The sequence below is a fragment of the Medicago sativa genome, chromosome 4, assembly GCF_051527215.1.
Source record: "Medicago sativa cultivar Bolivia chromosome 4, Bolivia_mono, whole genome shotgun sequence".
Taxonomy (NCBI): Eukaryota; Viridiplantae; Streptophyta; class Magnoliopsida; order Fabales; family Fabaceae; genus Medicago; species Medicago sativa.
Genome location: NC_140752.1, coordinates 66,265,755 through 66,290,377, shown reverse-complemented (window position 1 = coordinate 66,290,377; position 24,623 = coordinate 66,265,755). Strand labels below are relative to the sequence as shown.

General features: G+C 32.0%; 3 protein-coding genes across 3 annotated transcripts; 1 reads left to right on the top strand and 2 right to left on the bottom strand.

Moving 5' to 3' along the window:
• Positions 1-268: 268 nt before the first annotated feature.
• RBL13 (RHOMBOID-like protein 13) lies at positions 269-1,687 on the bottom strand. The gene has a single exon (XM_085702346.1). It carries the CDS (start codon positions 1,161-1,163, stop codon positions 348-350), a length of 816 nt encoding a protein of 271 aa, XP_085558472.1. The 5' UTR covers positions 1,164-1,687; the 3' UTR covers positions 269-347.
• An 11,366-nt stretch (positions 1,688-13,053) lies between these two features.
• STO (B-box zinc finger family protein) lies at positions 13,054-16,583 on the top strand. Its single transcript, XM_085702344.1, has 3 exons — positions 13,054-13,408; positions 15,147-15,449; positions 16,011-16,583. The coding sequence occupies exons 1-3, from the start codon at positions 13,226-13,228 to the stop codon at positions 16,245-16,247; spliced, it is 723 nt and encodes a 240-aa protein (XP_085558470.1). The 5' UTR covers positions 13,054-13,225; the 3' UTR covers positions 16,248-16,583.
• A 3,229-nt stretch (positions 16,584-19,812) lies between these two features.
• LOC146930884 (fructokinase-2-like) lies at positions 19,813-23,297 on the bottom strand. The gene is made up of 4 exons (XM_085702343.1): positions 22,805-23,297; positions 21,155-21,487; positions 20,305-20,421; positions 19,813-20,182 (listed from the first exon to the last, which is right to left on the bottom strand). The coding sequence occupies exons 1-4, from the start codon at positions 23,219-23,221 to the stop codon at positions 20,054-20,056; spliced, it is 996 nt and encodes a 331-aa protein (XP_085558469.1). The 5' UTR covers positions 23,222-23,297; the 3' UTR covers positions 19,813-20,053.
• Positions 23,298-24,623: the final 1,326 nt, after the last annotated feature.

Sequence of the window (24,623 nt, the reverse complement as noted above, 5' to 3'; positions counted from 1 at the left end):
TGATGATTTAGTTACTAATTTCTATTTATACATCAACCAACTAGGAAATGGTAATAACATATCTTAAACATAATCTTATCATCGATAAACACAGCAAAATCTGATTCTACCACACATATTGATAAAGGAGTAAAAAGTAGCAAGACATTTGCAATGAGCAGTGTCACTTCGTCAAATTGGCATATATTATCTGAAACATTCATTACCATATAGCTAAAGATGCAAACTCTAAACACAAATATTAATGAAACTATGAACAAAATCTATATTGGAAAAATTGGAGTTATATTGCTATCAATACCAATTGTGTCGATGTTACATAATCACGATACATCAGTTCAACAACATTAGACAATGTCAACATTTCCATCTGGCAATGCACTCATCTGCAGGGTTCTGCCATTCCCAGATGCCAAAAACCGCACGGACGGTAAGGAAGGATCTGTAACAGATTCAATCTCAATGAAGTTCAGGTCAAGTGCACCAGATTTCTTCAAACTCATAACAAAGACAAGAACAATCCAACCCAATAAGGTAAGTGCCCAGTAATTAGTCATCCCATGAATCAAACCCCAAGCTATAGCATATCCAACAACAATCCCAGATAAATGGCCAATAAAACTCGCCTGAGGAACAATAATCGAAGTGAAAATAAGCGATTCAAACGGAGCAAAACTAATAGGAAGCGAAAGAAATCCAAAGAGCTCCAACTTGGAAGAAGGTTGCTTCACAGAAAGAATCGTCATCCAACCAAAAACAACACACGAATAACCAACAGCCGTCACTCGACGAAAATACTCAACCTTGAATCTTTGAATCAACAAGTGATACATTGCCAGAACCAAAACCCCGGATACAACCACCAACACTAGTGTATACTGCAAATAATACTCGACACCAAGGCCAACATGATCCAATTGCTCTACAACCCCAAGACTCCAAAGTGCACTCATGTTAAAAACAAGATGAATTACACTTATATGAGAAAATGCAGAAGTGATTATTCTCCAATATTGTCCTTCCATTGCAGTCTCATAACTCAAACCAACATGTGAATAACCAATATTTTTCTTCTGTATATAAAACCAAATTGCACTGCAAATTGCTATAATAACACTTGTTGCTGGTTTTTCCAAGATCTCATAAATCAAAGGCTTACCCATTTCCCCAAAATCACTTCTAAATCCTAATTTCCCAAAATCACTTCTAATTTCTACACTTGTGCAGCAATTCCAAAAATCAAAACTTTAGCAAAAAGGGTGATTAAATTTTCAATCAAACAAGACAATAAGAATCTATACAATCCAATACTCTCAAATTCAAATTCAAGGGTTTTTCTGGAAACTCATAAATTACTGAGACCCATGAAACGAAAATTTGTGCAGCATTGACCAACCATAGAAACAAAAAGTTGTTTGCGAAAAGAAAATGGATTGGGAGAAAAAAATACCAGAAAGGTTGAATCTTTGTCTTCAGAGAACGAAGAGGGAGTTGATGAAGAAGAGTGAAAAAGCTGAATTGGATAAGGGGAAAATGGGGTTTTTGTTGTGTGAAACGGATTGAGAAGATGAGTCCACACCGTGATTGATTCAGCAACTAGACGGTTCTTTATTGTTTGTTTGTTCTTTGATGGCCTACACTGTGTGAAGCAACATGTGTATACTTAATTACCAATCATAATCAATTTTTCATCCATGTCTTCATCATAATTTATTAATTACTGTAATAGGGTAAATTCTAAAACTACTTAGACCATCTCCAGTTCACCACAAAAATAAAAAACCATCGCCAATTGTAAAAAAAAAAAAAAAAAAAATCATCTCCAATTGAAAGGTCTTAAACATTTAGGGTATGTTTGGATTGATGGTTTGGAAGGAGAAGGGAGGGGAGAGTTCACTTTTATTTTTTAAATTACGAATAATATAAAATGTTTTTTTAAAATAAATTAAGTGTCTTTGAAGTATTATATTTGTTAATTCAATTTTCTAAAAACCATTTTATAATGTCTGTAATTTAAAAAAAGAAAAGTTAGCTCTCCCCTCCATCCAAACACACCCTTAAGACTCGCGATCTCATTTAAAACTTTCAATCTTAAGAGAGACTCATACTCTTTTAATATTAGAAAATTGAAATTTAACATTTCCCAAGCGGTTATTAGGTAATATTATTAAAAAATTATAAATAAGTTATGTGTACACCCATTTAAGTATTCAGAAATTGGTGTCTCTATTGTGGATGCTCTAAGGACTTAATCGATAATGACTAATGACAGGCGTGGTCTAGGTTCAGTTTCCACTCTTATTACGGAGATTTCTTTGATGAAGTACTACATTGGTTGAACTTTGGGAGTTGTCTTAATTTTGGTGAGTCTCAAAATTTAACTTACTTATAATTTCGTATTACAACAAAAACACCATCGAATGATGGTATATTTTAATCATTGTTTATTAGATGATGACAATATCGACTAACCCTATCCTATTTTCACTACACATTATCGTTAATTCGTTTAAAAAAGGGTGAGCTGAGTAGGTCAACTTTAGATATAGAGTAGGAAATTCCACTCCAACCCTTTTTATGGCAGTTTGGTGGATTGTCCCATCAATATTTTTTATTTATTAATTTAAATATTCATAAAAACAATGTAAAAAGGTGTAAAAAAAAAAAACTTAAGGTTGTGTTTGGTAACACAAATAAGCTAGTTTATTGAACTAGTTTATATTGTTTTGATAGGAAGAGACATATCTAGTTAAAAGCTTTTCACATTAGTTTATAACATTTTTCAAAATGTTATTTCAAATTAAATAGTATTTGAGCTTATAATTTATAGTTTTTGATAAATAACTACCTACATTTTATATCACATACAATTCGGTTGTCATCTCATGGTATATATTTTTATAATTTCTTGTTAGTTTTTTTTTGACCTTGCTCTTAAGTTCATATGTAATATATAATTTTACTTAAAATTTACGATAAATAGGGAAGCTAGTTAAATGAAATTCATAAAAAAAAAAAGTTGTTAAATAAAAAAAGTCAATTTAATTCATAAAGCATATTTGTCATTTTGGAGATGAAAATATTTGAAATAAATTTAAATATTTAAAAAATTACATTAATTAAAAAGTTATATATAATTTATAAAAATAAATAAATAAACAAACATGTCCGTTTAGGTCCCTTTATATTTATTAATCGCTTCAACAGCTAATTTTACTAAACACCTTAATTTTAATAAACTTATTTTTCAACTATAAGTTATTAATTATCAGTCATCAACTCTAAGCTAATTTATCAACTATCAACTAATTTATGACTGAAGGAAACTAAAATATGCAACAAATGAGTCTACTAAAATATAAAAGTTTTTTTTTTGAAGGACTAAAATATAAAAGTTATCATTCAAACATCCATGTTCTATCGTCTAAAAATCTATAATATGTCAACATCGTAACACTCATGAGTTCACTAGTTAACAAACCACCAAAAGCATATAGCTAAACTCATGAAAACAAAGTGGTTGAATTAAATGATTTTTTTCTCTATTCTATGGAGGATAAAATTGAAAAACAATTATGATTTGTAAAAGAAATGAATAGTAAATAAGTTTTTTCTTTTAACTTGACGGACAACAACGCCTTCAAAAATCTCATAGTCTTTTCGAAATGCAAACCCTGAAACGCCTCCGCCCTCCCCTCGTTCTTGAATTTGATTATGACCCTGTAATTTTCACGAACCCTGAAACAATTCGATACTCCCTTCTTTGTTTATTATGGAATTTTGGGTTTTTATCAGAGGTAAATAGGAGCACCTGCCCCAACGCTCTCATCGTATTTTCCGGCCTTGAGGAAACAAGTGATATGGCCAACGGGGAATTGAAGATCGACTTTGCTGTTTCTTGAGGTTGCCTTCTTGGCAGCACCGGGACCTAGTGTTTTGCCTCTACCAGCCATTGATGATGAACTTGAAAATGAAAAAACGGAGATTTAAAGAACGGTGAAGTTTTTGAATCGATGAAAGAAGAATGAACGAATATTCAGAAGAACGAATGTTGAAGGTGAAAAAAAGGGTGTTGGTTTTGAATTGAGCATGTGGTTAAAGATGAACTGGGTTTGTGGTTAAAGGTGATAGATCTGATAAATGGATGTTAGTTTTGATTGTGAGTTAGATGATAATGGTGATGTTATAGATTTAAGGGTTTGTTTGATTATGTGTTTTTGTTGAAGTTGAAATGAAGAATTCTTGAAGAAAAAAATGGGTTTTTTTTTTTTTTTTTATGAAGATGATGAAGGTTGTATGAAGATGAAGACTAGGAAGAAATGAAGAAAAGAAAAATAAATTAGGTGTTGATGATACACTGTTAGATATAATAGACCTACTTTATATGATGGTTTCTTTTTTGAGGGGGGTTAAAATTATCGAAACATGTATAAAGGACGAAATTGAAAATTTTAATAGTTTTGAGACTAATTTTAAAAAAAGAATTAAGTTAAGTGACCAAATGTTTAATTAAACCTAAAAAAATGGCTCTCCATATTGGTTCTTCTTTTACTATTCATTCCAAGTTTATTGGTGCAATGATGTTCATCGAAATTACTACATCACGTTGTTGACAAAGAATTTAACTAAAAACTGATTTTGAGTTGACTGAGACTCTCGATCTAGAAATAATATGGGGAAAATGTTAAAAGTATTGAAAATAAAATAAAGTTATGAAAATTTAAGATTTAAAAGAGAAAAAAAACATTATTTCAAAAAGTTAACACTTTATCATTATTGTAAAACGACCTATAAAATTAGACAATTTTTTTTTCTCTTAAAATAACTTAGGCTTAAATGCAATTTTGATCATTCTATTTTAGAATTTGTTAACTTTTGATACCCCTATTTTCTAAAACCAAGTTTTTGATCCCCCGATTTATAAAGTCAATAGAAATTTATGGTCCCCCTCCTCTTTAGATGATGTGGCGTGTTCATTAATGACATGGTTCCTACATGACATTGTCTATATGGTCCATCATTTAACACATCATTTCCATGTCATTTTAATTAAAATACAATCATAAAATAAATAAATTAAAATAAACAATTCTGAAAATAAAATGTAAATATTATTCAAGATCCCTAACACAAAAAAATTATGTTCTTGATTTTATACACACTGATTTGAAAATATTGAGAAAAGCTGCTTTGCAAATCTTACCACGCCAACAAGCCACATTTATACAAATTCACACAATAAACGTCACCCAGCTGCATTTGCATTTGCTCCCATCATCAAACTGAAAGACTTCACAAATTCACAGTTTTCGCAGAAATATAATTATATAGTCTATCAAGATTAGTGTTGAGTTTAATGAAGTATATAGTTACAAAATCCTTTGGGTGAAAATTTTCCTCTTCTTTCATTCAAACAAAATCCGGACTGGGTGACATGAACAACAGATGGTGCCAAAAATCAACAAGAGAAATTCTAAGGTAACATCACATGATCTTTTTGCTAATTTTAATTTCACTTTGTGTATATATATATATATATATATATATATATATTGAGTTGGAGTTACATGTTGTATGTAATTGTGGTTGTGTTATATATTGTATTTTAATTTATGTTACTGTTTCGCAGTGCTGGAGGGAAGAATGAAGAAGGAGGGCGATGTGGAGGCCTATTGAAAATCAATTTAGAGTTTTTTGGTGTTAAGGTTTTTTTTTTTTTTTTTTGACAAGTGGTGTTAGGGTTCTTGAATAATGTTTATATTTTATTTTCAGATTTTTTTTAATTTTAATTAAAATGACATTGAAATGAGGTGTTAAATGATGGACCATGTAGGCAATGTTGTATAGGATCCATGTTATTGATGAACACGTCACATCATACAAAAAAAGAGGAGGATAAATTTCTGTTGACTTTATAAATAGGGGGATCAAAAACTTGGTTTTAGAAAATGGGATATCAAAAGTTTTTGGCTAAAGTGCAACTTTGGCCCCTTATCTTTCAAAAAGTTGCGATTTTGGCCCCCTAACTTTGAAAACTACAATTTTGGCCCCCTAACTTTGAAAACTGCTGAGAAGGCGACACGTGTCCAAAAAAAGGGGCCATTTTGAAAAGATAAGGGGTCATAATCGCAACATTTTGAAAAAATAAGGGGTCAAAAGACATATTTCCCTTATGTTAGGGGGTTAAAAGAGCATATTTCCCTAAACATGGAGGGCCAAAATTGTAGTTTTCAAAGTTAGGGGGCCAAAATCGCAACTTTTTGAAAGATAGGGGGCCAAAGTTGCACTTTAGCCAAAGTTTTTTTGAAGGATGGGATATCAAAAGTTAACAAATTCTAAAATAGGGGATCAAAATTGCATTTAAGCCAATGAATTATATTCTGGAATAAGGGATCATAATGTCCTAGCTGTAATATAACGTTAATATATTCCCAAAAACATTCGATATGTTCTATATGGTAACATTCTTAAAAACTTGAAGTTACTGAATAAAAACAAAATTGTTGATTATCATGCTCCCATTGTTTGACTTCTTTATTCTTTAGTTGAGTTATGCTATAAATCTCGTACTCTCTCCGTTTCAAAATGAATGTCGTTTTAGGTGTTTACACACATATTAAGAAATGCAATGATTAAAAGAAAGAGAATGATTATTTTACCAAATTATCCTTATTAACTATTGGTTAGTTTTAAAAGTAATACTTTGGAAGTAGTGTGCAGAGTATTAATTGGAGGGTACAATTGAAAAGAAAAAGTTATTATTGCATTGGAAACTGAAAGCGACATTCTTTTTGAAACAATTTTTTTTGGCTAAAGCGACACTCATTTTGAAACGGAGGGAGTAGTAACCATTGAAGAAGGAGAAATCACATTCCCTTTACAAAAATGAGAGGAGAAATCACATTCAAACACTCTATATGCAACCAACCAGCATGTACAATAATTAATTAATTGGAGTAAGAATTTATTCACACCAAACTTTAAGATTGTTAATATTTGGTGCAACAAAACAACCAAACCTCAACACCCTGTTTCCCTATATGGTTTAACCGCTTAGTTAATAGTACCAAAGCAAAATCAAAACAAAACTAAACTAAACAAATATTTTGTCTATAAAATCCTTTTGTACAAGCTATTTCCTCTTCACTCCAACATTTTCATATCCTTTACTCAATATGAGAAATTCCAAAGTTCGACCCATCAAATTATCCAACAATTCTTATGCAAGTTCTTCTATTAACACTTCCCTTCAACTCCAAGTAACACCAACTTTGAAGCTTGATCATGGATCATGGTCTCTTCGTGGTCGCGAATTTTGGTACGCAAGGCAAGCATTTCTGAATAGTTACCATTTCAATTTGGAAAAAGAGAATGTTAGTTTCAAGGAGAAGCTGAAAAGGTTAGTAAAGGAAGTGAGTGAAGCTGCTATGAGAGTTGCTTTGGGTATGCGCAGAAAGATGCACAAGAGAAGGCTTGGAATAAGGGCTTATAGGGTCACAATGTCTTTGCCATCTATGTTTCTTGTTACCATGAGATGTTTTATGCCATGGTTTAACAAAAAAGGAGATTATGTAATGTAATAGTAATAGTAGTGTGTGTATAATGTGGACGAATAATGTGTGTTTTAAGTTTTAATTAAGAAGAATAATAAAATGCAGTTGTGATCCTCAAGTTTTATAATCCAGCGATTTTGGGAATTACTTTTCCCACCCTATGACCTTCTCCCGCGCCCTATATAATTTTGTGCATTTCGGATTTTAAAATCTGGATTCATGTTTACTATTTCGGATTTTGTAATCCGGACAATTCTTATGTATAATCAGCCATCAGACTCTCTCACATTTCAGCAGTTTTGAGTTTTGCTTTTAAAAACAACAAAAAAAACTAAGTAAAAAATGCTAAAAACCTATCAAATAAAATCATAAAATAAAAATAGCTCCAAAAAATTCTAAAAATCAAATAAAACTAATGCAAATTTTTTCGGATTTTTCTGAGAATATGAAAAATTAAAAAAAATGAAAAATGGGTCTAAACGATGAAATTTTGGATTTTGAGGGACGGAGTCCCGTAAGAAGTCCCTTCTAGGGAAGTCATGGTCCTTGAATTTTTTCTGATTTTCTGGGGAAGTTTCGGACCAATCCGATCAAGTAGCCCGAAAACCCGATTTTTGACTAAGAACAGGTAACAATGACCCCAAAAACAGAAGGATGAGAGTTAGGAAGATTAATATTATCCCTAAAATGACTATCCGTGTTACAAACATGTTTAGAATTCGTGTTGATAGAGTTCAGATTATATAATTCGAACTGTTTTACCTTGAAAAAGGGTGTTTAGGGGGTTTCCGGATTATGTAATCCGGAAACATCATGTAACGCGCCCTATTTTTTGAAGTTTCCGAATTACAAAATTCGGAAAAATCCGTTACTCATTTTTTCACCCTTTAACAAAAGAAAACACCATTCCGGATTATAAAATCCGGAAACTCAAGGACAGTTTTGGAAAAAATAGGGCGCACGAGAAAACCCATAGAATGGGAAAAGTAAATCCCAGCGATTTTTGACCTCCCAATTTTAGCGAACAAAAGAAATGCTAAGTTGGGCCTTGGCCCTCTTTATCTACCAAAAAAAAAAAGAAATGCTAAGTTTTCCAACAACAGAAAAAAAAAATTGGTAAAAAGTCTTGCGGATATTCAAATATAAATAATTGATGTAACATAGAAGAGAGATATTCTATAATATAATTAACGTTAACCTATAAGTATGAATATTCTTATTTCAAAATAAAATTAAATATTCCTGAACCGAGCAATTTAACTCAAGTGATTAATGAGTTCCACAAATGAAGAATTGTTGAACTTGAGTTTGATTCCTGTATAAATTTATTTATTTTGTTATACTTTACTTACATTTCGTCGAAACTCTAGATTACTAGGGATTTTTTTTTAATATTTTTAGATGGAATAATTATTTATCAAACTTTATTTACCACCAACTGAATTTTAGATTACATGGCCAATTTTTCATGGGAATCGGAGGATTAAAAAAAAAATATAAGTATGAATATTCTACAAGAAATTTGATGTCGAGGAAAATATTCACCCTGTCTTAGCTGAGGTCATGGGTGTTGACTTCTATTCATCCCTAGTCTTTTCTCCAAATTAGAATTGCAAATCAAAGAAACCAAGAAAATGTGGTAACTCAGACGGGTAGTCCGACTAGACTTTTGTTCACCAACCAGGCAACAACCGTTCTATTCCATCATAGGTTTATTTGACTTAATTAAAAGGGAAATCCAACCACTTTTTATTCACAATATTTACATCTTTTTACTTGTTTTCTAGTTTTTAATCACATCACCTATGCATTTATCCTTTTTTCTTTCGTTTCTTACGCTATTATATATATAGCACTATAAGAGCATCTCCAATGGGAGAACTAAATTTAGGTTGCTTAAGTTGATTTTTGTGGATCCAAATTGCCACATTGCAACTAAGCAACTTTTAAGCAATCTCAATCAATTTTACTCCAATGGTGATTAACAATAAGCAACCCTATACATGACCCCACAATTTTGTATTTTTTAATCTTCACTTAAATTTGATTCAAATTTAAATTTAAATTTACATATTTTTATTAAATAGCTAAAAGAGTTAATGAAACCAATTCTGTTAATAAATAAATAGTAATAAAAATTCATTAAGAATTAATGAAAACATTTGACACAATTTTGTAATAAATAAATAATTAAAAAAAATAGTCATTGTGAATTAATGGTTCGGTTGACTTTCAACCCACCCACACTTTCTTCTTGTATCTAGACTCTCCACTCTGTTTTTCTTTCCTCACTCAAATCCAGCAATACAACAATCACCATTTTGTTTCTCTAAAACAATCACTATCCATCCACTCTAAATCCAATCCATTTCTTTCTCCAAAACACTCATAATTTTTTTGTTCCGCTCAAGCATGACCCAAGCCATAGCTTCATTTTTTTCTGGATCTATAATTCCCTTATTCCATTTTTTTTAAGATCTACTACCTTTTTTTTGAGCGGTTTGTGAATTTTTATTTGTGGAAAAGTTTTTATTTGAGACTTTTTCATGAGAATTAATCTGAATTCCATTGCAATAGGTTAATCTGTTTGTTCCCTCCTAATATGTGATTTTCTGTTGAGATTTCAACCATGTTTTATTGTTTTTTATTGAGAAGCAATCCACTTTTTACATTGCTTAAATAAGCAACGGACAGAAAAAATTAAGCAATGAAACAGCCATCTGTATTTGCTCCAACGCTGAAAATGTTAAGAGACAGAACTTATACATCCACGTACACAATAAGCAACTAGCGCTGGAGATGCCCTAAAATTGATGAGTCCATCTTTGCTCCATTTACAAACAACGTAAATGTAACTTGGTGTCAAAAAAAAAAAGTTCATATTTAACCCTAGTAGTGTAATTTGGTTAAAAATTACCTATACAGGTCAATTTGAAAATAATTTTACTTGAGGAATGAAAGTAGCATTACTCTTCAGTCTTCACATGCAACTTGGAATTTTTTTTTGATGAAAAATACTCCAAACAACGTATTTGAGCTGGAATTTACATGAAATCATACATATAGTTGGTAATCTCATTATTTCCCTAAAAACATATGGAAGTCATGTGGTCACCACCCCACTAGTGTAGTACAAATTTGGTTTATAGTTTGATGGAAGTTGTGCATGGTAGGCTCCGATTTCAAATGCCGCTAAATACCATTTTATTCCTCTCAAATGCCGCTATAAATCCCGTGTGATGATCGTGTGATTGGTATATCTCCCAACTTTGCTACTCCTACTGTCCTACATGCCTACCTCTCAAAATAATTAAATGAAGTTCTTAAATTCTCTTTATAAATGGAAATTATTCGTAATCCCCCTCCTATATGTACGATTTTAAAAAAAAAATGGAAGAAGTTGCGAATGAAGAATGTGATTTACTCCTTTTTGAATAAACAAATTAATTGAGTAACAAATTATAAAATAAAATTAAACTATTTTTATATAAACTATATGTTATTTTCATGGGTTTCACTTGGGTGACATAATTTTTAGTGACATTGATATATTTTAGATGAGAAATAATGATGAATGAATAATTAAAATAAATTATTTAGATGAGAGAAAATGATTGATTAAAAGAAAAATAGAAACAATGTCACTAATGTCACTTAAAACCAACGTCACTCAAGTGCCATAAGCTATTTTGGAGAACTTATGAAAATAAATTGAAAAATATTTATGAACATTTCATTATGATCTAAGTTTTTTTTAAATAGTCTCACAAATATTTATGTAAATAAATAAGATCAAATAAGTGAATTTAAACATACTATTACCCTGGTGGCACCCTATTTCCCCTATCAATATGTACTTTTCAAGTTCCATAGGATGGGCAACTTTTGAGCCAAATTACAATGCTAAGTTCAAATGTACTCCCATAGACTTTGATCTTGTCCAGGTGCATGATGCACACGCTACACACGTTGAATTTAAAAGGAATTATGAACCAAGACAACTAGACAAGACCCCCCCCCCCCCAAATTCAACGACTCTATACATCTACACCGTGTAAAACACAATAGTGGATCCAAACAACCCATTATGTTTTCACACCATCATCGACTTTTCTATTTTAATGCAGTCTACGCCATTTTATTTAATCCTCCGACCTTGATTACAAGTGTAGACATATTTAAAGTTTGATTGTTAATAGGATCATATGTCAATTTATATTTGTAAGTGGGAATCGTAGTGGGATTGCTTCATATGGGATCTTGTGGATGGAGAGTTTTGTTCCGCCGAGATAGAAGAAAAAATTCTCCCAAAAGTGTAGGCATGACAATGGAACGGGGTGAAATCGGAAAAAATTCAAACTCATATCCAAACCCTGTCAAAGCAAGAAAAATCCGTTAAATTGAGTTTGGTTCGGACATGTACCAACAAATATGAGTTTTGTTGTCATGCCTACAAGAGTGGTTTTTGTTTAGGGACCCCAACCAGTGTACAATAACATTTAAATGTATATATTCAAGTGTTTTATATTGGTTAAAAACAATAGAAAGGAAAGAAAAATGTAAATATGAAAGAAATGTCTAAAATTATCTTGATCAAATATAATTTCATTTTCAATAGCATTTTATATCCATTGAAAATTATCTTGATCAAATATAATTTCATTTTCAATAGCATTTTATATCCATTGAATTAGTTCAAACTCTAGAAGAGAGAATTAAATAAAGGCTTAATAGCAGTTTTGGCCCTCTATGTTTCAAGAAGTTGCGATTTTGACCCTCTAACTAAAATAATTCGATTTTGGCCCCTATGTTTTGCCCCTTTGCACTTTTGGCCCCCTAGGCCAATTTTGACCAAGTCAATGCTGACATGGCGCCACATGTGTAATTTTTTAGTTTTTTTAATTATTAAAAAATACTTTTTAAAATTTTTTTAATTAAAAAATAAAAAAATACTCTTTTTTAATTAAAAAAATATAAATAAAAAATAAAAAAATTACACATGTGGCACCACGTCAGCATTGACTTGGTCAAAATTGGTCTAGGGGACCAAAAGTGCAAAGAGGGCAAAACATAGAGGGCCAAAATTGAATTATTTTAGTTAGAAGGCCAAAATCACAACTTCTATAAACATAAAGGGCAAAAACTGTTATTAAACCTTAAATAAAAGGAAATACACCTTGCTTAAACCGTGTGATTTCTTTATTATCATCTGCAACAAATAATGTTTGATACACCCTCCTTCCCTACATATCCTTGTTATCCCACCCACTTAACAAAGCACATGATTCCCCATCGACTAGGACCAAACATATAAAATATCAATAAAAACATAGGGTCCACAACAACTACTTGGTTCCTCCTCAGCCACACAAGTACCAAACAGACCCCACTCTAGCTGTTACATATTAATACGTAACTATTCAAGATCTAACACAAAAGATCCTTATCTTCTCATTCACACACTCGCTATATTTTGCATGGTCCAAAACATATTCCATTCACTCACACTTTTTCAATATTTCTCTTTGTTCTATATCTTAATCTTTTTTATCCATCCATCAATACTTTTGACTATTTTTGGCTTGAAAAACCAAAAGGGTTTGGAATATTATACTTGATAAACAGTTTAAAAATATTGGAAGAGAAGAGGTGTTGGATTTGATAAGGCTAAGATGAAAATACAGTGTGATGTGTGTGAAAAAGCTCCTGCTACGGTGATTTGTTGTGCTGATGAAGCTGCTTTGTGTGCTAAATGTGATGTTGAAGTTCATGCTGCTAATAAGCTTGCTAGCAAGCATCAAAGGCTTCTTCTTCAATGTCTTTCTAACAAGCTTCCTAAATGTGATATCTGCCAAGTATGGTTTTGTTTTTGCTTTTTGTTTTTTTTTTTATTTTTATCATTTTTAGTCTATCAATTATAGAAGTTTAGCAAATATGATTTTACTCTGAATTTCTATTTTATTTAAAACCTTTAAAGTCTTTTTTTTAATTAAAATAATATTTTTGGAGCTTCATGATGAATTTATTTAATAATATATTGAATTTTGTAGGATTTAAGATTAGGGTTTTAAGAATGTTTTCTAAAAATGAATATATTTAATTTGTAAATTGTTTTAATAAATTATTATGAGAGTTTGGAATAAAGATTTTATTTGTACATATACATCCCATGTTATTTTTTTTTTGCACATGCATCTGTCTTCACATCTGACCAGCGGCGAAGCTAGCAAAAAAATTACGCAGGGGCCAACTATAAAGCAACAATAAATATTTTTAAAACCAATATATTAATTTTAAGGATAAAATATGTTTTTAGTCTCATAGACTATAATTTTTTAGGTTTAGTCGTTACAAAAAATGTATTCAATTTTTGTCTCGATTTTTTAAAATTTTACAACAAAAAAAAAGTGTTTTCAGTCTTACATTTAATCTATAACAAAAAATTAAGGACTAAAATCAAACAAAATCTTAGAAACTTAACTTAAAAACCGCAAGTGTTGCAGTGACTAAAAACAAATTTAATCCAAAAATTAACCAATACATGAAAAAAATTACAATAATTTTTACTTATATGAAATGTAAATTAAAGCAACAACAAAGAATAAAAATTGACAATAATTATTTAGAAAAGTTGTGTAAAATGCATGTCAAGAAGACAAATTTATCCGTAATTGACCGTTTACTAAATAGATTAAAAATGTATTTTCCAATGTAAGCAAATATAGGTTATTTGAAAGAAACTATTGTCCATTTAATTTGTTTATGACTATTGTCTTAATAATTTTTACTGTTGAAAGTTTTCTCTATAACTGTTATTGAGACCATAAGCATCAAACCAATATAAATAAATCTATCAATCATGTATTAATATTTTTACTTTCTTATTTATGTTAATTTTTGACAATTAGATTTGTTTGGGGTAGCTCAATGTTTATTATTTGAAGTAGCCGAATATAATTATATACCAGTCAATTGAAGAATAGTATATATTTTGGGGTAGCCAAGGCTACCCCTTGGTCATGAAGGGCTACGCCCCTGCATCTGACCATGTAGATTCATGAAGATTTTTGTGAAGATATTTAAGCAACTAACATGATAAAATAATGATATCATGCTATAATTGTCTTTGATTGGATTGGATATGCATGTGTATAAATGTTTTTCATCATCCATAGATAGAAATCAATGTCTTGGAATAAATGGATGATGTTGTGTTTGTAGCAGGAATCGAACCCTTTCTTCGGTGTCTCAGTCCATACCACTAGACTAACCCTTAGGGCACGAATAGGACATGCCTAAAGAATCGATCAAAAGTGTAATTAAACCCTATTTATTTTGAATAAGAAGCATCTAGGTAATCTAAATATCAAACCCAGTACATCAGATTTAGCATTTAAAGAATTTATCTCTTTAAATCAAACAGCTCCACAACCCGTTACACTGTGCAATGGCTTTAGAGAATCCCGATCCGAATATTGCAATTTTCACCGGGATTTTGAATTGTGTTTCGAACTGGATTAGTTTATTTGATGTTGAAGTATTTGCTGAACATGGATGATTTTACTGACTTTGGCCTTCATCTTATAACTATAGGATAAGCCAGCTTTCATATTTTGTGTTGAAGACCGAGCACTGTTCTGTAAGGACTGTGATGAACCAATTCATGTAGCTGGTAGTCTTTCTGGAAACCACCAGCGCTTCCTTGCTACCGGTATCCGTGTGGCTTTGGCTTCTAGTTGCACCAAAGACAATGAGAAAAGCCAAGTTGAACCATCTAATCCAGACACGCAACAAGTTCCCGTCAAAGTTTCTCCTCCTCAGCAAGTGCCTAGTTTCGCATCCTCTTGGGCTGTTGATGATTTCTTGGAATTAACTGGCTTTGATTCACCAGACAAGGTAAGACAACTTTATTTCATGATATTGTAGTTGCAATTATATGCTCTAAGAAATTCGTTGATTACTGATTGAGAGATTATGATTTATGATGGAGGGAATGACAGCTATAAAGTTTACTTCAATGATTCAGTATAAATGTTTGCATTGTACACAATCAAGAATTTTTTTTGTTGATAAATGATCTGTGAAGGAAACCAACTTGGGTTGGCTTTGTGGTGTTGGCTTGGGACCTTGGAGTGTGCTCCTCTCAAGGTCTCAGGTTCGATTCTCCCCGGTACCCATTTTGGTGGGTTAGTTTGGCTCTATGAAGGAAGAAACCAGTTCGTTTAATGAAATAATGAGCAAGAGTAGCTTAACTTCTCTACAGTACACACTAACTCTGCCGTTTGGTTTCTGTTTATATGAATTTTTGAGGTCTTGAATTAATACTTCGAACCATATTTGCACAGGCAATGGTAAGGAGATTTTTGCCTTTATGATTATATTAACAGTAACATAATTTTGATGATCCTCCTTTATATTGTTTTAATATTTGGAACTTTTTCCTTTCTTTCTTTTCAGAAGCAATCCATGGAGTTTGGAGAGCTTGAATGGCTATCGGATGCAGGTCTTTTCAATGACCAGTTTCCTCAGGAAGGTTTAGCTGCAGCTGAAGTTCCGCAACTTCCAGTAATGCATGCTGGCAGTGTTTATCCTTACAAAGCCTCTAAATCTTATATGTCTTACAAAAAGCCTAGGATTGAAGTCCGACATGAAGACGATGATGATGAGCACTTCATGGTGCCAGATCTCGGCTAAAGCACAAGACCATCTCACCTGTTCTGTTCCATGAATCTGTAGATGGATGAGTTATATGCAGACTTCTCTAAAGATACTATATGTACTGAAAGTATGTTAACTAGCTGTGTGCAGTATCACATTTTACAAGCTTCGAGTCAATTCGAAGTTCAGAAAAGCGTAGAATTATACCTTAAAGGTATTAAAACTTTGCATGGCATTTGTGATCATTGTTTACAATCTAGAGGTGCTCACACCCTCCATGCAATATTGGGTAGTTTATGTTGTGTATGGTACTATGGTTGTTATCTTGAAGACCATTTTGGTATAATTGCTACACTGAGGGTTATGTTGTGATTTGAGAACTTGCGAGAAATTGATCGATTAACTTGATCCATACTTAAGGAACATAGAGCAAAACTGCTATAAGTACTATGGTGTTATCGAATTGAGATTCAAATCACAAATTCGAAGATCTCGTTTTTTGAATCTTGAAATCTTATTATGAATCTTAAGATACACCGTCAACAAAAATGACATTTTAAAGTAAAAAAACAAGTGACATAACAGCATTGTAAGTTGATATTTACTCAAAAAAATCATTGTACGTTGGTATATCATATATGAACATCAAATAATTCAAGTTTCAAGCCATGTATCGCATGACAAAAGAACAGTGGTTAGTTTTACAAATATGGCCTGAAAATGTAGCTGGCTATACAAAATTTAGGTATTGATCCATTCAAGTCATATATCAAATTAACTAGAAAATGTGGTTGGCTATACAATATTTAGGTATTGATCCATTATTGGAAGATGTGATTCATGTCCAAATTACACACTACATATTTATATCAATTAGGTTCATTTTAACATCGAATTGAGATATGACCTGCATGTATTGTAATAATTGATAACTGAAAAGTACAACCATGTAGGATCCATTCCTACAGCAAAGATATGCCTACGATATTTGGGGGCTTCATGAATCACGTTGCCTTCTACTCGCTAAAATAGTATGCGAGGCATTCATTACTCAGAAGAATAGTGGTTTATGATAACCACAAGTTACCAAAAAAGATGGATTTTGGCTATCAAATAGACAAATACCGAAGTTGCTTGCACACAAATTGTGTTGCCTTAATGCATTCAGTTGCTTGTGCCTATCATGCACAAATTCTTTTATAAAACGTGATGCTTCAAGTAGTTCTGTGTAGAGTTGTACAAAGCCAGCAATTATAGTTTTAATTTTGATACAAGGTGCAAAAAAAAAAATTACAAATTACAATTATAAGTGTGACTTTACACGGACAAGTAGTTAGCATTGAAGTCGTTTTATTGATCAAATTATTAGGATTCATTACCAATGTAAAAATCTTCGAAGTGTTTTAGCCTTCTGTATAAATATTTATAGTATACAATCATGCCCCCACTTAACAAACTTTTGGGATCAGTCTCTTGCGATAAATAGGTCAAACTTAAAGGACCAAGGATGTAATTTGTTCTTAGTTTTAGTCAAGTTTCTATTTTTTTTTTTTTACCTTCAAAGCTCATGTATAAAAGAAGTGTTACTTCTTTTCAAGGTTGGGTGTGACCTTTTAGGGGGTAGCACTTGAGTGACATTGAAATGACGTTGACCAACCACAATATCACAAGTGGTTTTCTTCTCTCTCTTTCACATAGATTTTTTGTTTTCTTGTACACTTATGACATTGTGGTTGGTCAATGTCACATGACATTGACACCCGAATGTCACCTAAGTGCTACTCCCTTTTAGGAGACTCCTCCCTCAGAGTTGGAGACTTTGTTGAGGCTTGATGTCCTAGAATGATCTTTGTTGTTATTGTTGTTTTTATTCTTTTCTTTCTAGCAATCTACCAAAAATAAATCATTTCATTCCAACAATAACCTTATATCATCTATCAATAATTTTATATCATTATAAGAGAGAGCGCGCACTATCATTATAAGAGAGAGCGCACACTCTTATATCATCTATCCATAATTTTACATTATTATAAGAGAGAGAGCGCACTCTTAGTTGAGCTCTCTTACTCTACAAGCATCATTCTCATTATTCCCCCCAATGGAGATTACCTATTAAATACCAAGGGTAAATGAACAAAGCTTCCCCCATTGGGATGGTCTAAATAATGGAGATTACTTGGTTACATGCACGACAGCTTTCTACCAACGCCGCTTTTCGGCTATGTTTGGAACAGCAGAAACAATAAGGAAAGAAAGAACAGAGGAAAGAAAGTTTATTGGAAAACGTGTTTCCCTAGTTTGGTTGCTTTGTTACTGTGGATAGAAAGTATCATTTTGGTGGGGGCCCACATTCTAAAACTTTCCGCTCAAAGAAGTGAAGAAAGGTGGGGAATGGGTTCAACAATTGTAAAATTACAATATTGCCAATATTTGAATAAAAAAATTCCAATGGCATGTGCTTGTTTTCTAACCTGTGACTTTGGTTTTAGGCATTCAACTTTTATTACTACTATATATGTATATGCACTATAATAACACCGTTAATTTATTATTTGTTTTTTAGGAGTTATTATTTGTTTTTTTATTAATATATATTACTTTATATATATATATATATATATATATATATATATATATATATATATATATATATATATACTATTCAATTTTTAATGTAAGGATATTTATGTCATTTTAATAAACATAGATCTATCTTTCCTTTACTTTTCTTTCCACTTTCTTTGATACCAAACGGTTAAATAATCATATCTCACTTTCCATTCACTTTCTACTCTCTTTCATTCCTTCAACAATCTTCCCTCATACTATCTTTCCTTTCACTTTCCTTTGTCTTCCAAACAAACCCTTCAGGTAGCTAGACAATTTTTCTCTGGACTATTTAAGAGTTTACTTCACACTTTTAGAGACTGTCCAAGACCCAGAATACATTGCTATTTGGAAAGCCTTCTTTTCCACAAGTACGCATGTTTCAATTTGCATTATTTCTTTGTTGTTAAAGCATGCACTCTCTACCTAATAACGTGTTTGAATTATGAAAGGCTAGGTCTTCAATGAGAATGATTTGTTGAACTGAATTTTCTTAGCCATATGAAGGTTTTGCACTCGGATGTGGTGCACCTCCTTACCAATGATAGCACCGTCAAACCCAACAGATAAGTCAGTTGGCCAGTTGGCCTCTAAAGCTTTGGATAGCAAAGTCAATGTTGATGGCACCTTCCTATCAAATTCATGTGCATCAGATTTTTTTATGGTTTGACGAGTAATAACAGTGGAGATTATATATTTTACATGGCTTATGTCTATCTTATGATGCAAGTTTGAAGAATTATATTCTTGATGCTCAACCTCTTCATCTTTATGCTCCTTCGATTAGTCACATTTTTTGCTTTGTCGTTGAAATTAGACTGTTATTTTTTTCATCATACACTTGCAAGGATATATGATAAGTTTGTAAATTGACTTGATTCTATTTTATTTTTCGTATCCAACTTAAGTTCCCAAAACATCCGTGATTCAATTTCTGACCAATTATTTTAATGAAAAAAATCACAAATTAAATCAGTTGGCCGAGACAATGTGGACTCAAATCAAATCTTTATTGAACTACTGGTTACAAAATTTGGAAGAAAACATTGTTTGGCAAACCAAAATCATATATGATGTTACCGTTGATATGCAGAAAGGAAATAAAATAAACAAAGAAAACCAAAGAGATAAAAACCAACTTAAATTGATAGAAGAACTCCAGCGGAAAAATGTAAGGGTGAAAAAAATATATAAAAAAGAAAACTAAAACGAACGATATTTGCACTAAATTTCTATGCCTTTTTGATCAGGCTAAGGACATCAGCTTCTGTTGGAAGAGCTGGAATTGCTCCCTTTTTGGTAGTAGTAATTGCTCCACATGCATTGGCAAATTTAAGTACTTCCCTTAACCTTGCTTCATCCTGTTATTTAAAACGAAAAATAAATCAATCACTAAAAATATGAAAACACTTTGCTAAGATTAGAAAAACACCAATATAATACAAGTATGGATAAATCATCTACAGTCTTGCTAAGCACTCACTTCAAGTATGGATTGATCATCTACAATCTTGCCCAACAGAGCTCCAACGAAGGAATCACCAGCACCAGTTGTATCAACAGTGTTGACATGGAAAGCATCTACTGATCCTTTGAAATTCTGATTTGTGCAGAAAAGGAGAAAAATTGTCACAAACTGAGATTATAATCAGAGCCACTTAACATACTTTCTAAAACATGCAATATTGTTATTGAGGTAATGTCACATACTCACATGACAAAACTACAATCTAAATGCAGAGAGGGAGGTTCAATTGTTAACATTTGTAGCAAGTTATTTTACCATGAGAAGTCCACTAAAGCCATAGCACAGGTGTGAATGTATCATCTAAGTTCAAACAAATGAAAAGCATGTGCACTACCACAAAATATAGTAAGCCCCTCCCCCTAGTTAAGTTATTGAATGGAAACGAAAACAAAGAAAAACAAAACAAAGCATTTGTTTACAGTTGAAAAGTAAGGTGGGAAACAGAACTGCTTATTAGACTAACTAGAGATCGCCTTTTTCAATTGAATTTGAACCTAACTACTGGCATAAGCATTTGTAAGTCTGTTTATGACATGGTCATAAGATGTTTCAGCTTATTTCATAAGCTCTTCATAATAGTATATGAAAACAGTTTGATCTTATCTTTTTTTTCAAAGAAATATCTTAGACATAAGCACTTATATGATCTGTGCTTATGCTTTAAGCTGCTTATCCAAACAAGATCATCATTGGAAACTAACCAAAGTACTACAATACCCTATGTAGGCTAAGAGTGAAAGATAAAAAAGAGCCAGCAAGTAATAGAGAAAAAGGAATAAGTAAAATTGAAGATTAGGCATTTTACCTTTGTATAATATCTGGAACCATTTTCACCAAGAGTTACAAGAAGTAACTTCAAATTAGGGTGCCACAGGGAGAGAGCAGAAGCATCATCAATTTTATCACTTCCAGTTAGAAATTCCAGCTCCACATCACTGACCTTGATGAGATCAGCCTTGTCCCATATACTGAGAATTTGCTTACGGGCTTCCTCTGGTGAAGGCCACAAAGGTAGCCGGAGGTTTGGATCATAAGAGAGTAAGCAACCTGCCTCCTTAGCAACTTCCATTGCCTTCAGATGTGCTGATCTGCATGGCTCCACAATCAAACTTATCGATCCATAATGGAAGACTTTTGCCTGAAAAATCATGTTTCATAATTCAATTACTCTTTTGGCATGAAAAAAACTGGATTCCCTCACTCACACGCGCATACAAAACAGGTAGAAAATTGATCAAGATTGGACTGTCCAAAACAATGCAGATTTTGATTTGTGTTATAATTTAAAAACCGAGCTTGAATTTGGATCATCTGATCTTAATTGGATCAAAAGCGCTGGAATCACCAACCGTTTGGTATTCGAATTCTTAATCCACCACCACCACTACCCACCTAGTGACCTAGACCAATTTTACTACTTGCACACATTTGATGTGTCGGGTTGCGAGATCAATCCGCAATTCCTCCAATGTGTGGGATTAACCATAAAAGAATAAAAAAAAAAAGGTTAGGCAATACATTGATCATGCATAGAACTAAACCGCGCATGATATAGTAGGGCTAAAAATTAAACTTTTCTAAAATATATGCACGTGGTTTCTAGGTTTTAATTTCTTTGTTTTTCAAAGGCAAGTTTATAGAGTGTTAATTGTGGTCCTTCATTTGCATGCAATAATGCAAAGATAAATCATTTTAATCCTTAAACCATCACTCTCTCATCGAATTGACCCTAAAACTAATAAAATCAACTAAAAAGTTCCAAAATTATACACACATTTACCAATTAAGTCATAATAGTATATAGTTTAGAGATTAAATTAATTATATATATTCAAATCAAAATTTAGAAATTAATAAATAAATAATTAGATAAAAATAAATAACTATAGTGAATCAAAAACAGGATTTTTTTTTTTTTTTTATCTAACGAATCAAAATACAAAGGTCAAAGATGCTGATGCCATGATAGCAACACAACAGTACTTCCACTCCAATCAATAAACGTCACGATAATTAATTAGTAGTAATATTTATATTTATTTATCTAAAAAAGGACACAGCCACAGTGTATCACACTAGTATGTTTGAAGTGGGACCCAAACCACTTGCCTACTTCACCAAAAAAAAGCGTAAGCCACAGCCCTCTGAGCAAGGAAAACACGTGACATCCCTCACGTGACAAACACACCACCCATATCGTATATATCACCTTTTCTGATCGTATAAATATTTAAAAATCAATTTAATTTTAATTAAAAAAATTATATTTTACGTTATATATTGGTCTATCTAGATCCACCTCGGGACCCACCGCATGGAAAATCTGACTCAGCAATATCCAATTAAACACGCGCGTGAAACAGAATCATAACTACACTACTAAATTTTCCACAAAAAAATCAGATCAAAAAAAGAAACAATAAATTTGAGAGAGAAAGAGAAGAAATTTGCATACAGATCTGATGAGTTCAAGATTGAGATCTTCAGGAGTAAGAAGCATATCAGCACTCGGATTTCTGTAAAACATGAACTCACGCTCTCCATCGGCGCGTAGAGTAACAAACGCCAGTGCAGTACGAGCGCCTTTGTCAAAGTTGATACCATCACCTCTCACGTTGTTTTCTTTCAAGATCCCGGCGAGCATGTGACCGAATTCATCATCACCGAGTTTTCCGACGAAGGCAGATTTACCGCCGAGTCGTGAAACAGCGATCGCGACGTTAGCGGGAGCGCCACCGGGGGCTTTGAGGAAACCGGGAGCTTCAGCAAGGGAGACGCCGGAAGTGGTTGGGACAAAGTCGATGAGCATCTCGCCGAAGCTGACGATGAGACCGGAGCCGGTGGCGGGGAGGAGGGAAGCGTTGGAGGCCATTGGTTTGGGATGTTGTGAGAGAAAAAAGAGTGATTTGATTTGAATAACGTAGTGAGAAGGAAGAATATGGATATGAGGTGAATATACAAGAGAGTGTGATTAGGTGGAGTTTATATAGGAAAAAGAGTGATTATAAAGGATTAGGATTGAATTACGCGATTAATGGGATAAAGTTAATTTGAAGTTATCCATTTTCTTTTTCGTTAAGATTCTTTTAACCTTTTCTTTAGAAGAAAAAAGGAAGAATATTTTTTCCTTTCGGAAAATATCTGAAAAAACAAATATCCCAAAAATATTAGTTTAACATATTTTTTTAGAGAATCTATTTTATTTTTTAGAGAATCTATTATCTGTAACATAGCAATATATAAAAGAATCATGATATTTTTTAGACTAGTTTTTTGTTTTCTTCATTATTTCAGTTATACCATTAAATAAATTTATTTTTAAGAATTTATTTAAAAGTAAAAGATAAAAAAAAAAATATTTATTATAATGCTAGTAAAAGATAAACACAATTTGTTACTATTTAAAAGTAACAAACATTCCTTAAAAGAAAGTAACAAACATATATACATATAATTTTAAATCAAGATCAAAATTTCATATAAATCCTTTATACTTTTATATTGTTGGTAAAAGATAAACATAATTTTTTTTTGGTGAAGAAAGATAAACATAATTTGCTACTATTTAAAATAACAAACATATATACATATAATTTAAATCAAGATCAAAATTTTATATAATACTTAAATAGTAACAAATATATAATACTTTAAATTGTTTATTATAAAAAAACTTTAAATAGTAACAAACATGATTTGCTTTTATTTCTTTTTGAAGGATGATTTGCTTTTATTTAAAGTGACAATTTGAAGTCCTCGTGAGCTTAACTCAGCTGGTTGGGACAATGCATAAAATATGCAAGGTCTGAGGTTCAAACACCGGCCACTAACAAAAAAAAATGGCCATTTGAACACTAGTTTAATATATCTGAGGTTCAAACACCGGCCACTAACAAAAAAAAGTGGCCATTTGAACACTAATTTAATATAATAATACTTTTTTTGCGGTGATAAATTTATTACTTAATTTGGTTGCAAGATTCACTTTTTAATCTTATGGTTTTCGTTTGAGACTTGACACCAGATTTAATACTTTTTTTTTTTAAGGACCAGATTTAATACTTAATTTTCAAATAACCGGATTTTTATGATAATAAATAACTAGAATATTTAATCAAGTATAATGTTTTTTTTAAGGGAATCAAGAATATTGTTGACGGATGGGAGCCTTGAAAGCTTTGTTGTTGCATTAGCTAGTTTAGTTTACCCTATGATGTTTCTCTAACATTGGGAGCTTTGAACACGGTTAGTGGTCGAAGTGCCTGAATTGTCAC

Bases quoted from the DNA above. Each gene is read 5' to 3' on its own strand.
- RBL13 (XM_085702346.1), bottom strand. From the start codon at position 1,163: ATGGGTAAGCCTTTGATTTATGAGATCTTGGAAAAACCAGCAACAAGT.
- LOC146930884 (XM_085702343.1), bottom strand. From the start codon at position 23,221: ATGGCCTCCAACGCTTCCCTCCTCCCCGCCACCGGCTCCGGTCTCATC. The intron at 21,488-22,804 runs GTATGCAAATTT...ATGATTTTTCAG, and splicing joins ATCTTGAACTCATCAGATCT to GCAAAAGTCTTCCATTATGG. The intron at 20,183-20,304 runs GTGAGTGCTTAG...TTTAAATAACAG, and splicing joins ATGATCAATCCATACTTGAA to GATGAAGCAAGGTTAAGGGA.
- STO (XM_085702344.1), top strand. From the start codon at position 13,226: ATGAAAATACAGTGTGATGTGTGTGAAAAAGCTCCTGCTACGGTGATT. The intron at 13,409-15,146 runs GTATGGTTTTGT...TTATAACTATAG, and splicing joins CTAAATGTGATATCTGCCAA to GATAAGCCAGCTTTCATATT. The intron at 15,450-16,010 runs GTAAGACAACTT...CTTTCTTTTCAG, and splicing joins GCTTTGATTCACCAGACAAG to AAGCAATCCATGGAGTTTGG.